The sequence below is a fragment of the Quercus suber genome, unplaced genomic scaffold, assembly GCF_002906115.3.
Source record: "Quercus suber isolate HL8 unplaced genomic scaffold, Cork oak 2.0 scaffold_89, whole genome shotgun sequence".
In the NCBI taxonomy this organism is placed as follows: domain Eukaryota; kingdom Viridiplantae; phylum Streptophyta; class Magnoliopsida; order Fagales; family Fagaceae; genus Quercus; species Quercus suber.
In genome coordinates, this window is record NW_027069554.1 from 378,234 (window position 1) to 401,586 (window position 23,353).

Sequence of the window (23,353 nt, forward strand, 5' to 3'; positions counted from 1 at the left end):
AGATTTTCGAAATATGTAGTTAAATAAATACATTACCATTGCGTACATTTGGTGTGATGGTCATTGTACAAGTTTTTCGGTTTTTGTGAGGTGGAGGAGAAGAGTCAGAATTTAAGTATTTATAATAAAGTTTCATATATATATATATATACACTTAAATTACTATATAATATAGTTTGATTGATTTCTTACTTAGATTAAAAAAATAAAAGAAAAAATAAGACAAAATTTAACTATAAAATTGGTTGTAATCTTAAACTATAACCTTATTCAATATTTTTTTTTTATTAGAGGTGGATCTTGACAAATTCACTATTGAATTACTTTTTCTTTTTATACCCTTCATGCTTGCAAAATTTCTAAAGAAATTAAAGATCAATAGCTATATTATCAATAAATTGTTTAAATTGCAAGTGTTTGTAATTTAAAATAAAGCTTAAAATATAATTTTATAGATCATATAGTAAATAATATCTTATTTGTACAAAATTTGACATGTGTATTAAAAGCGTAAAGAACTTGCAATCCAAATATTAGATTTTCGAAATATGTAGTAATGTAAATAATATTGAGTAAAGTTGTAGCCTTAAAATACAACTATCGTAACTAAATTTTGTCCAAAAAAACACACACACACATCCAAACAAGTTAAATTTAGCAAAATAGTTATAAGTGGATTGACGCGATATAATCTTGTCATGATTACAAATGGTTCAGCTGTTACAATGAGGTTTATGAACGCTATATGTATGACATGAATCATTAGACTAAGTAAAATTTATCGTTAGGCCATTTTGGATATATATTACTATCAGTTTTTTTAAAAATCTTCTTCCCTCTTTCCGTGTGTGTGTGTTAAAATACTTAGTATGCTAAAAACAAAAAAGTAAAATATATCATTAATAATTGTCCAAAAACACACAATAAGAAGTAATAAATGTTTAAATGTATGCCAACTTTATCATGATTGTGTATATTTTTCTTGGTATTTGATCATAATTTAATTAACTCTTGTATAAAAATATATAATTAAAAACCAACTTTTTTTTTAATTAAATGGCAAGATGAGTCATGTAATAATAATAGATAGCCAATTATAATCTGTCACATAAAACAATTATGGCAAAATATGTGTGAAAGTTCCTAATACCAAATTATTCCTTAAAAAAAAATTATGTTAACACTTGCTAGCTTAAAATAATAACAATTTTAATACCACACTTTTATATAGGTACTTTGTCACAATTGATTTGTTTTAACTATTTACATGATAGATTGTGATTGATAGGGAAAAAAAATGATGATTTCACGTGATTGTAACAAACATCTAATCACAATTAGCTACATAGAACAGTTGTGGTAAAATATGTATGAAAGGATGTGGTATTAAATTATTTCTTAAAAAAATAAAAATAATATATATATATATATATATTTAGAGGGTTTTAACATATGACATCCGTTTCTAATGATAACTTTTTACTATAACTAGTATATCAATCAATTTTTAGTGTAAATTTCAATTTATGACGTTGGCATAGCTTTTCAACAATTTAAAAAAAGAAAAAAAAATCTACAATTTAGAAAGAGAGAGTAACAAATCTGGACCGTCGATTTGCAGGACTTATCAGAAATCTCTGCCACCGTCACTGTCGTCTAGGTTCTAATAACTAATAAAACAGCCTATGGCTGAAAGTTAGTTCGTCAAACACTTCACTTTCACACTCTCTCTTATCACATCACTTTTCAAAAAGATCTCTGACACAAGCACTCAAATCCAGACCCGATTACCCGAACAGAAAATATGGGCGGTAATATTCTCAACACTCTTCTCTTACTTCTTCTCCTTCTTGCTCTGAAATTTTCGTAATCAATGTATGTTAGAATGTAAAGTTCTGAAATTGGTCTCTTTCAAAATTCAATTTTGATTCGAAAAAAATGGTCTCAGGTGTGAAACCGGGTACGGGTCAGAATTTGTGGCTGGCTACTGACCCGAGCAAGAGATGGGGCGAGCTCTTCTTCCTCTTCTACACTCCTTTCTGGCTCATTCTGTGTTTAGGCATTGTCGTTCCATACAAACTCTACGAGGTTTTGACTATTTACTTTTTGTTTTGTTTTTTTTGTTTTTTTTTACTAATTTTTAGCTTGCTGTTTGGTTACTGCAAAAAGTAGGAAACACGGCATGAAAACAACAAAAACAATAGTCAAAGAAAAAGGGTAGTTGTATTTTTACAATTTTGTCACTTGTAGATGTTCAATTTAGCTGAACAATTTAACTTCATCCATTAATATCGTTTGACTTTTTCTTTTTTACTTGGCTGGAATATAGTTCTTACCATCCATAAGATCTGCAATTTTGTCCCTGATTTTTTTTGTTGTTGTTGTTGTTGTTGTTGTTGTTCTAAGCAAAAAAGAAAAAAAAAAAAAATCATATTTGGATCTAAGCACGGAATTTAGCGGACAAAAATTAAATTTGGAACAAATTTTAGTGACAAAAATTGTACAATACTTTTTTTTTTTAATAAAAAAAATGGTTACCTTAATTGCATTTTACATATGCGTGAGAATGGTAGTAATGTCTATCAAAAAAAAAAAGAAAAAAAAAAAAGAAGAGAATGGTAGTAATGTGTTTTTAATCTTAAAATATAAAATGACTTCTCTTTCTCTTTCTCTTTCTTTAACAAACTATCTGTTATGCTTTGTGTAAAAAGTTAATTTTGGTAATTGACAGAGCTTTACAGAATTGGAGTACCTACTTTTGGGATTGGTTTCAGCGGTTCCTTCTTTCTTGATACCAATGCTCTTTGTTGGGAAGGTAAATTCTTTAACTTTTTCAATCATTTTTTACTTTTTCCATTAATGGAGAAGTCCATGAAGATTGTTGGGTTGCATATCATTGTGATTTGTGTCATGTCTATTAGCATGTATATACTATATTGTCCGTGTATTATATTTGTTTTGTATAGATTAAAGTATTCAGCTTTGTTCTTGAAATGGAATTTTAAATAAAATCGTTGAGTTAGCATGGACCATGATGGGTGCATCCAAACTATATTGTAAGCTTTCATTTCCAAAAAATGTTATGAACTTTAATTGACTATATTACCTGAGTCTTTTGTAATCCATGTGAATTGGGAACTGATGGCTATTTTTATAAAGTGCAGTTGGGGAGAGTTATTAGTTGCTCAAAACATGGTTTATGTGCTAATTATTTTTCTTTTTGGGATTTTTTTTTGCAGGCTGATAGCTTTTTGCCTTTGAAGGATCGTTATTGGGTCAAGGTAAGTGTTTTTATGGTGTAACACTTTACTTATAATAATTATGAAAGGTAATAGAACAATGAAAATTGTTTCGGGGTCATGGATCTTCTGGATGATGTGTGCTTTGTTTTCACCATATTTATGCTGAATTTACGGTCAGTTGCTTATAGTCTTTTTTGTGTATTCCTAACCTTTTATTGCATTGATAGAAGTATTTAATTTTTAAATACATGCTTAGCATTCATTCTGAATAATTGGTTTATGACTTTGCTGATAAGAATTGTGTCCTTACATAAAGCTGAAAGTTCTTTATGTGGCCGCTTGGGCCAGACCTGCTTTTGATTATGATTTTGTTTAACCTAAAAACACCAAGTCCTCAAGATGTTTCTAATATAAAATTGTTTGTTGCACAGGCCCTTACCATCTTTACTGTACCCATGGAGTGTTAGTCATCACTTAGAACATGAATGTTGAATAACTTTATTTTTATGGATTACTGTAGTGTCTGAGCCGTAAGTTCTAATTAATGAAAAATAAAGCAATGCAGGAGTAATATTGCCAATGTATTTTTTACTTCACACAGAGCTACAAAAACTGTCATTTGAAATTTGAAGAGCTGCATAAGCAATGTAATCTCCAAATGTTGTTCTTGTGAGATGAACTTATAACAATTGTCCTGCTTTTTAATCATCTTTGCTGTCTTTGTTTCATTTTCTTATTACTAGCAAAGCCTGCGATGAACTTTTCTTTTTGGTGGTCTATACAGCACTTCTTTGACATTTGAATAGGTCCTTATCTCCCTCTACCTAATTATAATGTCAATCCAGTGGCCTTGCATATCTACCTCTCAATATGATAAACTAATTTTTTATGGGTATTTATTCTTGACCTGAAAGACAAACTTATTTTTGTTGCAGGCCAGTTTATGGATTATACTCTTTAGCTATGTAGGGAATTACTTTTGGACCCACTATTTCTTCACAGTTTTGGGAGCTTCTTATACCTTTCCATCATGGAAGATGAACAATGTAAGCATTGAAACAAGAAACATTCAATAGTTAGAAACAAGAAATGCTTAATAGTTAAGACTACATGCTATCATTTCTAATCAGATAATTTGTTTCCTTGCAGGTACCACACACAACTTTCCTTCTCACACACGTTTGCTTTTTATTTTATCATGTTACATCAAACATGACACTTCGCAGACTACGGCATTCTATTGCCGACTTGCCAGAGAAAATTCAGTGGATTTTTGAGGCTGCATGGATTTTGGCTCTTTCTTATTTCATAGCATACCTTGAGACTTTGGCTATTTCTAATGTATGTGATAAAAAGGTTTTTGTTTCATTGTTATTATCAATTTCCTTTGTCTAAGCTTACTTAAACTCTGAATATGTTGCTTAAACTCTGAATATTTTTATTACTCTTTTCATTACTATTATGAAAGTCTGAATCTCTAGGGTGAACGTATAAATAAGTCTCCCTTTGTCCTTTCTAGAAAAATTGACAACAATTATTGCAACATGATGAGACTCGTAAAAATTTGAAGTTTTGAAAATTTGACAACATTTATTGTAGAATACATGTGGCTGACCTTGACTAATTTGTTAAGGATCCGTAGTTGACCCCAAACAAATTTGGGACTAAGGTTTGGTTGTTGTTGTTGTTGTGATGCACTTCATTTCTTTTCTCTTTCTGAATGTTTCCCTTCTGAAGAACTAATTACATGCTGAACATATCTGGGCCACGAATGTATGATATAAAGTAGTGGTAATGATGTTTCTCTTTTCTTTTCTTTTCTTTTTGATAAAATGGTAATGATGTTTCATGTTGAATATGTGCAGTTCCCTTATTATCAATTTGTGGACCGATCATCCATGTACAAAATTGGCTCCTTGTTTTATGCCATCTACTTCATTGTAAGCTTCCCTATGTTTCTGAGGTAAGAATTCTAATTTACAATTACTGGTGATTTCCTTCTCTTTTGCACTTGTATTGTTGTATTAAGTATTAACTAATGCAATGCTTTACTTATAAAAATATAGTTGTATTAACCGATTAAATTGTCAGAAATAAGCATTTGTTCAATGTGTTCACATGTAAGAGTGCAAACTCTAAGTTTTCCTCTATCTTAGGTTAAAGAATACCCATAGGGTTTTTAAATGTATTTATTGTTCTCTTGTATATACATTAGTTTTCCTGATGCCAATTCAACTACATGTGCAGAATTGATGAGAAACCTAGCAAACCATGGGACCTACCGAGAGTGGCGGTTGATGCCCTGGGTGCTGCCATGCTAGTTACAATAATACTTGATTTGTGGCGCCTCTTTCTAGGACCTATTGTTCCTGTTTCACATTCAAAACAATGTCTTCAACCAGGACTGCCATGGTTTCCACGACATGCCATTGAAACATGACTGATGAATTTGCAGAACAGGGACATGGGTTAACTTCCTGTCATCTTGCTGATGCTGTAATGTTTTTTGTACCAACTAGATCTTTGTTGCTTTTTTACATTTTTAGGATATGTGAAAAAATTGTATGGGCAAGCAGTAAACAATCAAGTTCACTATTGTTGTGATTTATTTCAGCCCAGTCTATTTTGATTTGACACTAAAATGATGAGGATCTTCTCTGCTGTTCATCATCAAACTAAAATTAAATTTCTCTCATTTTCTCTTTGATATTTTTATTCTTTGTTCGTTTGAGTTTCGGATATGGTCACTGACTGAATGCATGAATGTGGATAATAGAAAAACATACAGAAGGTTTTAATGACTATCAAAGGAAGCAATATTTAAATTTACTAAAATAATTTTTTAAAATTTATTATTTCAAATATTTAAACTAAATATTAGTATAGAATTATGGAAATTCATGCATGCTACATACACAAACACATTATTGATATTATCAATTTTATTTTTATATTAATACAATAGGAATGATGCTCAATTTTTTAAAAACAGCCCTATAAAGTTCCAGATAGGATTGCAAGAAAAGTAAAATTGCGACAGAAATGAATTCCAAACCCAATTGATTTAAAAATCCAGCAGAAGGCACAAAATTTCAGGGAAAATCCACAATAAGAAAAGAAAAGTAAAACACTAATTTTAGATTCAGACTAATTTTAGAAAAGTAAATCTGAACCAAATCAATTACCTTCAATGAAACTAAACAAAAACAACAATTAATAATAGCTCAAAGAAAATCAAATTTTAGATTCAGACAAATGTCTTCTCAATCTTCAGTTCGATTGAATTGAATTACAATAAAAGTATTTTGGGTAACAAATAATAGTTGTCTTCTTTATTCGCCCCTTAACCAAAGCCCTATTTTTATCTTGTTATTGACTCGGCCAAGAGCCAAACCCCAAAAAAAGAATCATGTTAGCCATAAGGCCTATTCTTAGATTAACAATTTAGTTTCTCCATTTAGTTGTCAATAAAATCCTATTTTTACACCATAAAATTTTGAAAAAAAAAAAAACTTTTTTTTTTTTTTTTTTGGGTCAAGGTAGAGTCATTGAAGGAATTAAACTCTCAAAATGTTCCTTAAATAAAATCCTATTTTTACACCATAAAATTTTGAAAAAAAAAAAAACTTTTTTTTTTTTTTTTTTGGGTCAAGGTAGAGTCATTGAAGGAATTAAACTCTCAAAATGTTCCTTCACTGAAACGGAAAGTGTAACCTAAAGGCAATGGACTTTAAAAACCGTTACTTTCATACCACAAGGGTTAGATGATTTATACATATACACTCACATACAAATAAAAACCATGACATAAATTTGGAGTAAACATAAGAATCACTAGAGCACTCACATCGGGTTTGTATAATAGAAAAAGAAACACATTTTAGCCAATCAAGCCTAAAATTTATCTATATCAAGTAATACAAAGTTGCGTAAAAATACTCGATTAGCAATTGCTACAATTTCTGTTTATATTTACACTAACACTACTTATTTTACATGTAATTTTTTATTCCTTATTTATGTATCTTGAGGATGAAGGTAGAGAGTGAATAACAATTGTTGTGTGTGACGAAAAAAAACAATTAAAAAAAAGACAAAGTTTAGCTTCAAAATTTGTTATAGTTTAAGGCTATAACCGTACTCAATAAAATAAATATTACTACATATTTTGGCAATCTAACCGTTGAATTACATGTTTTTTACGCTCTTAATATACATGTTAAATTTTGTGTTAATTGTATATTATTTACTATATGATCTATAAACTTATATTTTATGCATAATTTTAAACTAAAAAAACTTGCAATTTAAAAAATTTATTGATGCCATTTTATTTTCTAGAAATTTTGCAAGTATGGAAAATATACGAAGAATATGTGATTTAATGGTGGATTTGTCAAAATTCACCTTCAATAAAAAGATATTGAATAAAATTGCAACCTTAGACTACAACAAATTTTGTAGTTAAACTTTATCCTTAAAATAATAAAGAAAAATTGATGTTTTAATGAAATGTAGGGTAAAATAGATAATATGTAAACAACAATTTTTGCACGAGCAAATAACAGTCTTTTATACATAGACTTTTATAAAAACAAACAAAAACGACACACCGTTTACGCCAAATTCTCCACACGTGGGAGGGAAAACATCTGGAGTGGCACACGTGTTATCTTGTTTCTTAGAATTTTAGACCAAAAAAGATAAAATCAGTAAGATAATAGCAGTGATATTTATATATTTCTCAACCTTACAAAAAAAAATCTCACAGCCTCTCTTTCTTTCCATTTCCCGCTCCAAAACCAGAGCTCCAAATACTTAAAACCCTCACTCACTCAGTCACTCAAAGTGCTATAAAATCTCTTAGGGTTTCGTTTTTTTTTTTTGGCGTTTCGAAGTTTCGAAACCACATGAAATCGGCGTTTCGTGATGGTTTTGCTCCGTCGAGTGCACTGAGCTCGCATCAGAGAATGGCTGCCTTCGGAGCTCTCTCGCTGTGTCCGTACAGCCTCTTGTGCTGTCCGAAGTATACGACGAAACGTTTCGTTTCGTGCTCGGTTGGTTCTCATACTAGTAGTATAGGTAATACTATGCTTTGAATTTGCTATAGTGTTGGTTTTGTTAGTAATGGTTAGTTTATGTTTGGTTGCTGAGAAAAAAAGAAAGAAATAAAATGTAAAACAAAGAAGAAGAAGTTTTGTTTTGTGTTTGTGTTGGATTTAATGTTAAATAATGGAAAATTTACCAAATTTGTGATTGTTTAGCGTTCGTAGTAATTTGAAGTTGGTGATTGATTACTGAGAAAATGGAAGAGAGGAGAAAGGTTTTATGTTGTTTTGCATTTGAGGTTTGCATTGAAAACATTGCTTGATTTTTCTTTTTGAGCTGTGATATTAGATGAGAACTATAAGTGTCTATGTTTTGGTTACTGTTTTTGTACATTTTCTTTGAAATTTGAACTTGCTGAGCAAATGGAAGAAAAGGGAAGTTTTGTGTGGTTTTTCGTTCAAGCTTCACATGGAAAACATTGCTTACCTTTCATTTTTAGCTGAGAATGGTGAGAGCTATAAGCTTCTATGTTTTTGTTGTTTTGCACATTTTTTTAGTAATTTTAAGTTGCTGGGAAAGTGGAAGAAAAGAAAAGTGTTTATTTTGTTTTGCACTCACATTAACTTAGAAAACATTGCTTGCTTTTCTCTTTTTGAACTGAGATATTTGAGAACTATAAGCATCCAATTGTAAAGTTCTTGTTTTGATTGTTCTTTCTTTGTATTTTTAAAATTGGGATTAAGGACTAGCTTTGGTTTGCATATTTGTGTAAATTTAAAATCTAATCCCAAATGAAGAATTATAATGAGAATAGCTGTACTTTGGTTATTGTTATATCTGTTATTTGTTTTATTTTTTAGAATTGGTATCTTTTTTAAATGCTGTTTTTTCTAATATTAGTTTAAATTCGGACCCCAAAATTTTGGAACTAAGGCTTTGTTGTTGTTGTTGTTCTTCTTCTTCTTCTTTTTCTTATGTTAGATACACGTAGATCTAAAGTTCCGCGTAAAAGATCAGGAAAGATGGATGGGTCAAGGAAAAGTATGGAAGACTCGGTTCAGCGCAAGATGGAACAATTTTACGAGGGTTCTGATGGCCCACCCCTCCGTGTTCTTCCAATTGGTGGCCTGGGTGAAATTGGGATGAATTGCATGCTTGTGGGAAATTATGATCGATACATACTGATTGATGCTGGTGTCATGTTTCCAGAGTAAGCTTTGAACACTTGTCTGCTATGGTTTTAAATCGTGAAGAATTGCATCTTGGTGATTACTGATTATAGTTTGCTATCTAAAGATTTTATTTCTTATGGAGCATTTGTCCCCAAAAACTAGTCATAACTTTAGTTGCTTTAAGGGGTTACCAGGTTTCAAATTCTGATCTAAATTGTCAAATAAATCCCCTCTTCTTGGCTACATCTACTATGGAGGAAATTTTACATGACAAGGGAAATTTTCTACTAAGGACTTTCTTTAGTTCCTGGATGCCTTGAGTTTTTGTTAATCTTTATTGTGGTTTTACTTAATTTTTCTTTTTTATATTTGCCTGCTCATTTCCTTTGTATACTTCCCATGTACGTACTAGGGTTGTGCCTTTTGTGCTTTTTCATTAATGGATTTTTATTAATTATAAATAAAGAATTAGAGGAAGCAGTTTTCCACTTGCACTTTGGAGTAGTTGTTATATTTTACTCTGAAAATTTCTTTTTTGCTGATTTAGCTTTAACTAAATGTTTTTTCTAATGTATTGACATCATTCTTCTCACTTGTATTTCAGCTATGATGAACTTGGAGTCCAAAAAATTGTACCTGATACCACATTTATCAAAAGATGGAGTCACAAAATCGAAGCAGTTGTTATAACACATGGCCATGAAGATCACATTGGTGCGTTGCCTTGGGTAAAGTTTCCTTCTGCTTATTCATCTTAAAAGATAAAGAAATTCCTTCTGCTTCTTGGAAATGATATTTTGACTGAATACTGATGGATCTAGTACTTGGTTATTTATTTTGTTGAGTCTATTAAGTCTTTATTGCAAAGTCTTTGTAATGGGGCATGAGGCCAAATCGTTTCTCATGTTTTATCATTGATGAATTTGGAGGGACACTGCATTGGTACTTGCATCCGGTGAGAGGGGAAAAATTGGTGCCTTGGCTGATGGCTTGTGCAGTTGTAGGGCATCTGATGGGCTTCAACAAAGACTTCTGACAACAATTAAACAATCTTCATTGTTTAATTGTAGGACCCAGATTCATTGCCATTGGCTAGTTGGGATGGAATTGTCATCAAACCTTAAGGATACATTTGGCATTGTGCATTGTTTAAGTGATATCCTCCTTTGTCATTGTTAACTACACTCCTTATTTCTACCATAGCAAAGCTGTGTGCGTTCATTTAATCTTTTTATGTAACACTCTGTTTGTTATTTTCCTTTGAGATAATCTCAGATTATTAAACTAAGGAAAGTACGAAAAGATAAGCAGGCCTATCTCTCTCTCTTGTATTATTGCCACAAAAGAATTCCTGAAGTAAATTTTACCATAATGTGATGATTTACCTTTAAAATTATTACTTTTATGTATTTAGTTATTGTTTCAAGTTGCCTAGCATTTATCATTTTCATTTTCTTTATAATGCAGGATAGAAGCCTTAGTGGCTTTGATACCTATTTTGTTGTAGGATCTTTAGGAATTCAACATTAAGTTAGGGTTCTTGATGAGATCTTGAAGGGTTTTTGATAGGGTTTGATGTTTAAGGGTTTAGGTAGGGTTTGGTAATTAAAAGATTGGATCTTGAATTAAACAGTGAATAGAACAAGAAATAAAGAAAGATAAACCCTAGGCAATCACAGCTAGGAAGGAGACCTCAAAGCTTTCAAATAAGCTATTGGAATTTTAGTGAATTCAATTTCTCTATATCTCTATTTTATTGATTACATGAAAACTATTTATCAAAAATTGATTACATGAAGACTATTTTGTTGGGTAAATTATTTTATGAAGCCATCGTCTCATAATATGTGAGACCCACACATCTATTTTAGTATAGGGTAAATCAGGTAATTACCAAACCACCCCTATTTTAGTTGAGTAACTTGTTGCTCAAAATCTTCTATTATTATTTATCAAGTTTGCTTCTGGTTCTGCCAAATTGCAGTAGAAAATTGTGTTGAAACTTGACTTCCAATATATGTTTTTATTTGTAATGTTAACTCAATCTATTTAGAGAGAGAGAGAGAGAGAGAGAGAGAGAGAGTCTGCAAAGTATATAACCAGATATTAATGACTCACATGGTTTCTGAAATAGTCATGAAGGAAACTGAAGTGCCTCCAGAACTGTATTAGACCAAGAAGCTCTTGAAAATTAAATGATTTATTTTTCTTCTTCTTATCCTTCTCTCTCTCTCTCTCTCTCTTTAAAATTTAGGATTGAACTTTTAAGCATTATGCTCTTTATGTGTTTCTGCTGTTACAGATTTTTCACTAGGTTTAATGCTGTATAAACAGGTAATTCCAGCTTTGGATTCTCGTACACCGATATTTGCATCTTCCTTTACAATGGAGGTACTTTTCATGGGATTTAATTTCATATAAATATAAACACACGCACACGCACACACACACAAACATAAATTTTATGAATGTGCTGCTTTCCAAAAACTTGATATGTCAACCAATAATGATTTTCCTGTAAGTTAAATATAAGTCACTGTTTCTGGAGCCTTTTCTTCTTGTACCCTTGGGTTGTGTAAATATTTGTTTCTGTTCATCCTAGTACAGAAAGGTAATACTTTTTATTTTTCAACAGCTTATTAAAAAGCGTTTAAAGGAGAACGGGATTTTTGTTCCTTCTAGACTTAGGGTATTTAGAACACGGAGGAAGTTTGTGGCTGGGCCATTTGAAATAGAGCCTATCAGGGTTACCCATTCCATTCCTGATTGTTGTGGATTAGTTCTTCGCTGCGCTGATGGTACGATTCTTCATACTGGGGACTGGAAGGTAAAACTAACTTATATATGCTTTTTCCTCGTCTTTACTTTCATTCTCAAGGTGTATGAGAGTTTATGTTCAACAGATAGATGAAACACCGTTGGATGGTAAAGTTTTTGATCGTGAAGCTTTAGAGGAACTTTCAAAAGAAGGAGTAACATTGGTAAGTCACTTGGATCTTTTTTATTATATTTTTCATATTTTTTATGTTGATACATTGCATATAAAAGGAAATTCATCAGGTTTCACTTTGGGGGAGAGGTATGGGTTCATGAGTTGGGCGGTTAAGAGGCAATATAACCATAAAATGAGTGTAGCGGAAATGAGAATGTTAAGATGGATTAGTGGGAATATATGGAAAGATAAGATTCGAAATGAGGACATCCGTTTAAAGATAGCGGTAGCTCCTTCTGATGAAAAGATGAGGGAAAATTGCTTGAGATGGTTTGGTCATGTTCAGAGGAGAGTAAGTAATGAACTAGTAAGAAAGAGTGAGTCGATCCACGTTGAGGAACGGAAATAGCCAGAGGAAAGCCAAAAATAACACTGGTAGAAGTAATAAAAAAAAGACTTGTCAATTAGGGAAGTAATAGAGAGCATGACTTCAAATAAGATAGAATGGAGAAAAATAATTAATGTGGTCAACCCAATCTAATCTGTCAAGGATCCATAGCCAACTCCAAATTTTGGGACTAAGGCTTCTTTGTTGTTGTTGTATGGGTTCACAAGGGCCAAAACACTAAAATATGAGCTCCATGTGTTAGTTGCCTTATGAACCAATTGCATTAGTCCCCTTTTGTAAGGTCTAGTTCCAGGTGTCCACTATTTACCCTTAGAAAAACAGGCTCTACCTTTTTGTGCTAATAGTAAAATCATCAGTAGGTATTCATGTTGTCAATGCTATTGGCGAGTAATATTTTTAATCCTGATATAGTTTTATTGGCTGAATCTTTGATTGTGATTTTTAGGAAGCTCAAGAGTTCCCTTCCATTAATGAAATTCCTTATCCAGAAAAAAAAAAAAATGCTAGTACCTTATTTGGATTATATGAGACTTGTATGGCTGCCTTCTATATGGAGCGGAGTTTTTCACAAACATAGGGTTTTTGTGTGTCTAGAAATTGTACTCAAATTTTTCTAAATTTCTCTCTTCTTTTGCAATCTTGTGGTTGAAAGGTTTAGACTGGCATCTGATGCCTTGTATATCTTGTTTTTGCTCTGTCCTCAGTGGTTATAATGCCTTTGTTTTTGTTAGTCTTCTCTGTTTGATTAACCGATGTTCTCTTTGTAGGATTTTGTCTATATATTGTGTTAATGTGGAAATAACTAAAATGCCATTTCAGTTTACAGCTTCATTTAAACTATCCACAAAGAATAGAAGCAAATGAAAAATTAGCAATTAATGCACATGACTTTGCAGATGATGAGTGACTCAACAAATATTCTCTCTCCTGGAAGGACAATTAGTGAATCTGTAGTGGCAAATTCATTGTTGAGGCGTATTTCTGAAGCTAAGGGAAGGGTAATTACAACTCAGTTTGCATCAAATATACACCGCCTTGGAAGTGTGAAAGCTGCTGCTGATTTAACTGGCAGAAAATTGGTATGTTCTCCCCAGCTCCTCTAATGTCATGCAATTGTACTTTTCTTTGTTATAACACTCTGCACTCTTGTATTTTCAAGATAGAATGTGTCTTAGAAGTTGTGATATAATGATTTGCGATAGGTATTTGTTGGGATGTCCTTAAGGACATATTTGGATGCAGCTTGGAAGGATGGAAAGGCACCAATTGATCCGTCAACTCTGGTAAAATAACACATATAAGATTTCTTCTGTCCCTTAGCCTGTTTTCTTTTACTTGTGGCTACACAGTTCTCAAGTTTGCAAGTTTTTATGTGGTGTGGCACTTTTAAAGGGAAAGAACAATTAAGTGCTCAATAGTCAATTCACTTTATGTTAGAGTTGTGAAAAAATTGGCTTCCAGCCATCTGCTATATTTGGCTGGACAGAATTAAACTAAATTCATCTCAACTCAAAACTGAATCCCAATGAAGTGTGGTTGTTTATGTGAATCCTTCTTTGCCATTTAACTGCATCAGGGGTGTAATTGCTGAGGTGTTGCATAAACATGTTGATCAAATATGAACCACTGTTGTTAGTGTCAATGTAATAACTTTTTGATCAGAGGTATCCATAGGATGCAAGTTCGATCCAACATGTTAGATCCAATTTCTTCTTCCACCTTTGTTGTGCTCTTTATTTATTTATTTATTTTTATAATAATTTTTATCACAAATTGGCAATAGGGAGGCTTGAACCTCTAACCTCACCTTTGTCATACTTTTTTATCATATCCTTTTGTATGGCACTCTGAAGTCTAATTAAAAGGGGAGGGTTGTGATGATAGATTAATGACTTGTGTAACAAATTTTGTAATATGTAATGAACATGGGCCGACCCCAATTTTTTGGATTAAGGATAATGTTAGTTATTAAAAAGAGAAGAAGAAACAGTCCTAAGGTCTGGAAGTGTAGCAGCCTCGATTTATGGCTATTAAACACTGGCTCTGTAACTTCAGGTTCAACTGAACTAAGTTTCAGTTCAAGTCTTTGTCCGAATTTCATTATGATGAGATTAATTATGGGGAAAGAACAATACTGACATATAAATCTGTCTGCCAATGCTAATCATCATATACAAATCTACATTAATATCAGCATTGTTCATATTGCTCCTTTCATTTATAAGTTTTTCATCAAGCTCTTGATTTTTTCTGTCCTCCACTCTTTCTAATTTATAGGTGAAAATTGAGGATATTGATGCCTATGCTCCAAAGGATTTGTTAATTGTCACAACTGGCTCTCAAGTAAGTTATTCTAGTTGCCCTTGGTGGCTGCCTGGTTCCATTGACAGCATTATATTTATTGGACCAATTTAGCTGGCATATCACTATGTTGTATATTATATGTCAGGCAGAACCACGAGCTGCCTTAAATCTTGCATCATATGGAGGTAGTCATTCTCTTAAACTGAGCAAGGAAGATGTAATATTGTACTCAGCAAAGGTAACAACATTTCACAGAACTGTAACCTGCTTTCAGAATTCTGTATACATTGAGAAAATTCTTTTCTGATTTTCTCTGTACATTTTTTTTTGGTTATTTAATGAAAATTTTGAAAAACAGATTTACAGATGTTTTTACTTTGATTGGCCAGAAAGTGTTTAAAGTACAAAATATTTTGCACAGTCACTTAGGCTTCGTTTGAGAGTTCATAAGGGAATGAAATGAAATGATCATAAAGGAATGGAAAGGAATGGAATGGAATGAAATGTATTTAAGTAAGATAAAGGAATGAAATGGAATGGAATGGAATTAAGTAACATTGATTGGATGTTTTAAAATAAAAGAATGGAAATGAATGGAATGTAAGTAATCTTGTTTGGGACTAACATGGAGGGAATGAAATGAAATTATTTTATGACAATATTAGTATTAGACCCCTTCTAATAGAGAGGAATGAGTGTTCCCTTCTACCAATTTCATTCCCTCCCACTTAAACTCCCAAACAAGGGAATAGACTTTTCATTCTCTTTATTAAATTTCCCAAACAAAAGAATGGAAGAATATTATAAAATTATTATTTTCATTCATTTCCATTCCCTTCTCCCAAACTAGGCCTTAGAAAAAGTTTAAAAGAGGGTGTTATATATATAAAAAAAAAACCTTATGATGTTGTTCCATTTTGTTTTTGTTTTCTTGTTTTATGTTCTTTCTATCAGCAAGGAACAGTGCAATCATTTTTAGAAAAGGAACATTGCATTGTGTTGATGGTTGACCATGTTGAATATGTTCATTTTGTAACTCCTACAAGTAGTCTGGTTTTAGGTTCAAGTATTGGTTCTCTACTATCTTCTTTGGTGATAATTACTTCAATCAATTAATTACAAACCTTCCCAGCTATAGTCTTTAGAATTCTGATCTTTGGGGATTTCATTATGGTCACATTTAGATCTTCTTTCTAAGCTTCATTACATAGTCAAGTTAATAAAATTGTATCTGGTTTTAAATACCTTTAGGTAATCCCTGGTAATGAATCTCGAGTGATGAAAATGTTAAACCGGATATCAGAGATTGGATCGTCAATTGTAATGGGGAAGAATGAGGGCCTACATACATCTGGTCATGGATATCGAGGAGAACTGGTAAGTTTCATTGTCAGTTTTCAAAATTTGAATTTTCCTGCGTTATTGTATTTTTATTATTTTTTTCTAATATCTTAAACATTTTTTTTTTTAAAATTATAGAAGAGAGCAACAAAAATCAGATATCTTATAATCATGTTATTGTCATATCAATAATAGGATTACTCAAAGAAAGTAGACATTGTTAGGTTTTCTTGGGTTTCACTTTTTAAACACTTCTCTCTTTTTTATTTTATGATGACTAAATTTTCAAGAGAATTAGTTGCATATAAATAAGCCTGTAGGTTAATTCTAGGTCCCATGGGTGAGATCTAGTCAGGCCTAATAAATAATTTATTATGTACAGGCCTTGTTTCCATTACTCATGAACTAGATGCATCTGTCTTATTGCTCTGTCTTGCATATGATGAGATACTAATGAAATATGAAATGTATTTCTGCAGGAGGAAATACTTCAAATTGTGAAGCCACAACATTTTTTGCCCATACATGGAGAACTCTTGTTTTTGAAAGAGCATGAATTACTTGGAAGATCAACTGGTATTCGACACAGTTGTGTAAGTCACTGCTTTGTTATTATATCTAGTTGATAGGTTAGTAGCTTAGCATGATGAAATGGATTCAGTTGGAAACTCTGACCGGCTTAGCTTCTAAATTTATCAGGCTTTGGTATGATGAGATTGTATTTTAACAGTTTTACTACATAAGCATATGGAATTAAGTTGGGACTTTAACTGGGGCAATGACTTTTCTGCTGGAGTTGAGATTGGAATGAGATTATGCATCTCATTATTGGCTAGATTGAGGATCAGTAAGGTTAATCATACTTTCAGCAAGATCAGTAAGGTTAAGCTATTGGGTTTGTTGTCACATTGAGTGTTCCTTAAGTTAACCTTCCCCTTTTACAATTGAGAGCTTAATATCATGCATATGAACATGCTGCTTTTGTACTTTTTTTTTAACTTAGCAGGGAGCTTTGTCACAATGGGCTTTAGTTTTCCATGACCTATTTTCATCTTTTTTTTTTTGGTCAAGTATGACCTGTTCTCATCTTTTACATGGATAAAAAGATAACCCCCTTTTGCTTGTCTTTGCTCACTAAATTCATATATATATATATATATATAGAAGCTTCCATCCAACTATATGTCTGTAAAATGTAAATTCTATGAACCCATGAGTCAAGAGAATTGTAGAACAATAATTTAGGGAAAAAAAAAAAAAACTTTTCTTAGTGCTTGGCTTTTATCAGGGTTAACAAGTCCTCATGTCAGAATTTCATATTAAAGTGGAAGGGAAGATTGTCCTGTGTAATTACTTTGGTGTATAGCATGCCTATTATGATGCAAAATACTGGTTAGGATTCTATTGATGTTACAATATACACATTTCATGTTATTTATAATACGATATGATGAAAAAATTTAACGTGACTTAATTATATCAGGTTATAAAGAATGGGGAGATGCTTGGGGTCTCTCATTTGAGAAATAGAAGAGTTCTTTCTAGTGGTTTCACTTCCCTAGGGAAAGAGAATTTGCAGGTTAGTGATCAAGGGTTTTGACTTGCCTATAATGAAAAGTTATTCTAGAAAATTCTTAGAGATCTAGTCTTGTATCACAGTTGATGTATAGTGATGGCGATAAAGCATTTGGTACATCATCAGAACTTTGCATTGATGAGAGACAAAGAATTGCATCAGATGGCATTATAGTGGTCAGGTAGTCCTCTTGGATCTTGCAGTACAGTTCAATATCATTGTCATCTATACAATGGCATCCTTATAACTCTCTTTTACAGCATGGAAATTTTACGCCCTCAAAATGTAGATGGTATGATAGGGAATAGCTTGAAAGGGAAGATAAGAATCACTACAAGATGCTTATGGCTTGACAAAGGGAAGCTTTTAGATGCACTCCATAAAGCCGCTCATGCTGCGCTTTCAAGCTTGCCTGTGAATTGTCCTCTATCCCACATTGAAAGAACTGTGGCTGAGCTATTGAGGAAGATGGTAAGGAAGTACAGTAGTAAAAGGCCTGAAGTCATTGCCATTGCTCTAGAGAACCCTGCAGCAGTTCTTTCTGATGAGGTAAATGCAAGGCTATCTGGCAAATCCCATGTTGGTTATGGAACATCAGCATTGAGAAAAGTGGTTGATGGACATTCAGAAGAAAATCAGTCCAATAGGATGCACACAGAAGACATTGCCAACATACAGTTAGAGCACTCTTTACTAAAAAATCTGAAAGGTCTCTCTCTCTCTCTCTCTCTCTCTCTCTCTCTCTCTCTCTCTATATATATATATATATATAATCTTTACTAAAAAATCTGAAAGGTCTCTCTCTCTCTCTCTCTCTCTCTCTCTCTCTCTCTCTCTCTCTCTCTATATATATATATATATATATATACGCGCGTGTGCGTGTGCGCGTGCGCGTGTGTGCGTGCGAGAGCTCATTTGTGGGTGGATTGGTCTACATGTCCAGTTCATGTGTGCCGGAATCCATTCATGCATGCAATTAATGGAATATGTTTCAGTGCTTGGGGGATGCTTGCTACATTTCCTGCTAATATTAGTAAAGTTTATTTGCACCATCAGATCAAGACATGATTTAATCTACTCCAAGATGATGCAATCACTACTTCTCTTGTGTTTTTGGAAATCATTGGAAGTTTTAAATTTATGGGGGACTCAACAAAAGTTCCATCTGTGGGGCTTCGTATGTTGCTGCACAACCCCAGAATTTTCAATTTTTGAATTTTGGAAGGTGACAATACATTGGTAGAGTTATTCTTCATCCCCATGTGCAGTCCATTACATAAAAACGCTTAAAACAGAGAGTTGATAATTTGAGATTTCTGCATTTATATGTCCGTACTTATATACACACAAATAAAGTGCCTAGTGCTTTGAGTTTTATAAGGTTAATATTTTTATATTGAACATAAAATTTTCAATTAGTAATTCAAATCACATCATTCAATATACTTAACCTTGCTTGCTCCAAAACCACAGTTCTTAGGAGCTTGGCTGGTTACTCCAGCAGTTTAACCATTCAGCCAATGTATGACAATAATGGATCAATAGCATCATGCTAATATAATTTTGATGTGGTTGTTTCTGGGGTGGCTGCCACTAGAACTATCTACCATGTAACTGTACCTAATTTCAACTACATATTCTAACATTTCCACACACAATTTCGTAATTCTCTTTGGAAGTTAGAATTTGAGATGGGTGCATAGTATCATTGCTCTGGAATATTTTTGTTCTATATACTCATGGTGGGATTGTGACACATAGGTTAATTCGTAAACTCTGGCACTGGCAGTGGTTTTTATTGTGATCTTTTTTCCTCCCATCATACATGATCATGTAGGTGAAGGTAACGAACTTGAAAGACTACAACCCGAGGAAGACACCATAGCTTCAAGTTCCAGCTTAGCAGAGAGGCCTTTCTCCAATTCTGAGGATTCAGATGATTTCTGGAAAGCATTTGTTACATCATCGTCACCTGTTGATGAAGTGGCAAAAGATAACAATGGTTTCGTTCCACGATCAAAACATGTCTCAATGGTTGAGAAGGACAGTGTTGAAAGTGATAAAGATGAGTCCTCAAAGCTGCCAAATTCTTCCAAGCCTGTAAAACGAAATAAATGGAAACCTGAGGAGGTTAAGAAGCTAATTGATTTGCGTGGAGAATTGCATAGCAAATTCCAAGTTGTGAAGGGAAGAATGGCCCTTTGGGAACAGATATCTGGAAGCTTGTTGTCTGATGGGATCAATCGAAGTCCAGGACAATGCAAATCTCTATGGACATCTCTGGTTCTGAAATATGAGGTTTGTTCTTGCTTCTTTTGGTTATTTTACGTCATTTTGAATTTCTATTATGAATTCTTATCTAGCAATACCTCTGGATGGAAGGTACATTCATTATATGTGTGTGCACGTGATATTTAGGATTGTATGTCCCTATCTTTGCCTACATAATTTTGAGTTTTAAAGCCAATGAGCCATAGCTCATCTGGTACCTTCTTCTCCCTCAATAATTGGTCGGAGGGTTAGGTTGTGGTTCAAGTTCCACTAGGTGCTTAACTTACCAATACAGAAAAGAAAAACAAATAAACCAACCAACAAACAAAAAATTGTAGACTTTTGAATATGTTCAGAAAATATGGTTTTGATGACTAAGATTAGAAAATTCTCTAGGATTATGACCTTTGTTGGCCCTCAATGATTGGCAGAGGCTCTCCTTGTCTGTTTTGTTAATGATGGCAACGCCCTCCCATCCTCTCCTGACAGTTAATTAACGACGATATTTTTGTGAACAGGAGAGCAAGAATGGGAAGGAAAGCATGGAGAGCTGGCCTTTTTTTGAGGACATGAGTAAAATTTTGTCTAATTAAAAAGATTTTTGTTTTGAACAGGAGACCAAGAATGGTAAGAAAAGCAAGAAGAGCTGGCCATATTTTGAGGACATGAATAGAATTTTGTCTGATCTTGATGTAATGGCAGCAAAATGATGGGCAGAGAAGGAAACCGTTTTTACCAATTTTTTAGGAGATTCAGCAAGATGGATGTTCTATTAAAATTTGGACAGCTCTGACCACGACGAAGATCCATCAGCAGCATAATAATAATATTATGGATTTATGACGTGGAAGGTCTGGAAGAATTGAGCAACAATAGGTGAAGTAGATTTGTAGGACACACAGACTATGTAAACCAATCAAATGAGTAGCTGAGAAAGGGGAGGGTGACCCAAAGAGAAATTTGAATTTTGCTACCTTTGACCAAAATGTATGCCTACACATTGTTCTGTTTTGATGTTTAGGAATACATTGTAACTGCACCATAGTTAACGGTGAAAGTAAAATTTCCTCAAAAATCTTTATCATTCTTTAGTTTATTTTTTTGTTGAGAATCTTATTATTCTTAAGTTAAATGGATACATTATGGGTAGTATTAACACATTTATGTGATAACACTTAGTTTTAGGTGGATTCAATCCCATTCTTTTTTGCTTCTTAGTAATTTTGTCTTCTATGTAACACTTGTAGAGTGAAACGATTCGATAGGATATTACCAAAAAATAGAGAAATGGTTTTAATATCTAATTGAGAGTTTAAAATTAGCCACACAATAAATATGGAGAATAAATTGGCAGTGAGAGGACCTCACATCAAGCACAACATTGGCAGTGTGATTCTGGCATTTTATGTTTTGACTAGAGAATATAATTCATTCATGCTGATTTAGCCCCTATGTATAGGGTTAGACTTTCCTCAAGGAAAATGCTTTATACGGAAATTTGGATCATCAATTTGAATAGTTTTTGCTTTTGATATATATATAAAACCATCTTTAATAATCTATCATTCCTGAGCATTGATATTCGGTACAACATAGGAAATAATCAAAGAGAAATGATATGTCTACAATATTTTTACAACATTTTTACAACAAATCTTAAGTGGCAGGTTGTTATTGGTTGTTATTATTGAGACAAAAAAGTAATCTTAGTGTTAGTTTCAAATTTGAACTTATAACAACTAACCACCTGTGATTTGTTGTAAAATTATTGTAAACGTAACATCTCTCATAATCAAAATCTAGTTTGAAATCCGAATGTATATCGAGATACCCATTGATGATCCTCTAGTATCATATATCTCAAAACATTTCTCTTTACATGTATGCCTTGCAAGCATATGAGCTACCATATTAGTTTGGGTGGAGGATACACCCCCAATGATTTCAGCTCAGATCTGTATGGACGTATCAAATTTGGGTTTATCCCTCAATTAATGAAAGTTCACTAGTATTGACTATCAAAAAAAAAAAAATACATTTCTCTTTTAAATGGTTGAATTCAATTAAACACAACCTCCCTTCATATTCTGTCAAGAAGGGCGAAAATTTATCACAAAATTTTATGACACAATCTTCCACCAACTAACAGTAGGTTTCTTTTGTCTAATTTGATCTGATCTATACAACTTTGTCATCATTTAATGCATAAATGAAGGTACTCATAAACTCACCAGCCCACACAAGAATTTTCAAATGTAAGAGTTGCTCCGATTGCCGGATTCACTTGACTTGAATCAGGTCAGGATCCCAACAAAGACAAATGTAATACCCGAAAAAAGAAAAGAAAAGAAAAAAAGAAAAAAAAAAAAAAAACTTAACAAGAGAGGTATTTTAGTAAAACTTTATGTGGGGCCAATTTTTATAATTTATATTATTAAGGAAGTTTTTAGAAAATTAGGCTTAAACCTTAGCTATATATAAGCTAATTATAACTATAGATATTTTTGAAGGATGACTTCTCAGTATATTCAAAGATTGACTGCACATTTAAGATAAGAGCCTAAGAAATCTTATCTTTCGTCAAATCTAAATTTTATATGAAATTAGATATTTTTATGTGGGTATTTTGGTCCAGTAGTGAGATGTAAACTAAAGAAAAGTTTAGGTTTAAATATTTGGAATTGGGTGTTAAATCTTCAAAGTCTCCTTTGTGACTTTTGCGTTTAATTGTTATACAAACTACCGATTATTTTGTAGAAGATTCTTTTAGGTGCAGGTTTTTCTCAAGGAACAGTGCATTAATTGTTGGACTTGGGTGACTATTGATTCAGTAGTCAACTGGATCCAAATCAGTGTTTGAACTATGATTTGACATATATGATTTTAGACAATCTGACTATGTTTTGACTTTGATACCCAACCAATGGGGGTTATTCATTGGTACCAAAAATTAGTTTTATCTAGGGCATCACGAGTTTATTATGTTTCTGGACCCAGCTAATAAAGATTATACATTAGCATGAAACTAGTTTCATCTGAATCTGATGCCTGGTCACG

At 32.7% G+C, this 23,353-nt stretch overlaps 2 protein-coding genes across 4 annotated transcripts; both read left to right on the forward strand.

Moving 5' to 3' along the window:
• Positions 1-1,682: 1,682 nt before the first annotated feature.
• On the forward strand, positions 1,683-5,937 carry LOC112035543 (cycloeucalenol cycloisomerase). The gene is made up of 8 exons (XM_024068362.2): positions 1,683-1,811; positions 1,949-2,088; positions 2,732-2,815; positions 3,240-3,281; positions 4,178-4,288; positions 4,392-4,583; positions 5,108-5,205; positions 5,490-5,937. The coding sequence occupies exons 1-8, from the start codon at positions 1,805-1,807 to the stop codon at positions 5,680-5,682; spliced, it is 867 nt and encodes a 288-aa protein (XP_023924130.1). The 5' UTR covers positions 1,683-1,804; the 3' UTR covers positions 5,683-5,937.
• A 2,037-nt stretch (positions 5,938-7,974) lies between these two features.
• On the forward strand, positions 7,975-21,380 carry LOC112035548 (ribonuclease J). 3 transcript variants are annotated; one of them, XM_065774257.1, is made up of 17 exons: positions 7,975-8,324; positions 9,273-9,501; positions 10,068-10,191; positions 11,798-11,854; positions 12,099-12,290; positions 12,367-12,444; positions 13,701-13,883; positions 14,007-14,087; positions 15,082-15,147; positions 15,254-15,346; positions 16,360-16,485; positions 16,929-17,042; positions 17,933-18,028; positions 18,109-18,206; positions 18,286-18,734; positions 19,863-20,323; positions 20,815-21,380. In XM_065774257.1, the coding sequence occupies exons 1-17, from the start codon at positions 8,153-8,155 to the stop codon at positions 20,887-20,889; spliced, it is 2,694 nt and encodes an 897-aa protein (XP_065630329.1). In that variant the 5' UTR covers positions 7,975-8,152; the 3' UTR covers positions 20,890-21,380. The 3 variants fall into 3 exon arrangements, with proteins under 3 accessions (XP_065630329.1, XP_065630328.1, XP_065630330.1); XM_065774256.1 differs by having other exon boundaries at positions 7,976-8,324; positions 20,911-21,380; XM_065774258.1 differs by lacking the exon at positions 7,975-8,324 and having other exon boundaries at positions 9,386-9,501; positions 10,068-10,177; positions 20,911-21,380.
• Positions 21,381-23,353: the final 1,973 nt, after the last annotated feature.

Coding starts and splice junctions, on each gene's coding strand:
- LOC112035548 (XM_065774256.1), top strand. CDS start 8,153: ATGAAATCGGCGTTTCGTGATGGTTTTGCTCCGTCGAGTGCACTGAGC. Junction 15,347..16,359: donor TAATATTGTACTCAGCAAAG/GTAACAACATTT, acceptor AAATACCTTTAG/GTAATCCCTGGTAATGAATC. Junction 17,043..17,932: donor CTGGTATTCGACACAGTTGT/GTAAGTCACTGC, acceptor TAATTATATCAG/GTTATAAAGAATGGGGAGAT.
- LOC112035543 (XM_024068362.2), top strand. Junction 2,816..3,239: donor CAATGCTCTTTGTTGGGAAG/GTAAATTCTTTA, acceptor TTTTTTTTGCAG/GCTGATAGCTTTTTGCCTTT. Junction 4,289..4,391: donor CATCATGGAAGATGAACAAT/GTAAGCATTGAA, acceptor GTTTCCTTGCAG/GTACCACACACAACTTTCCT.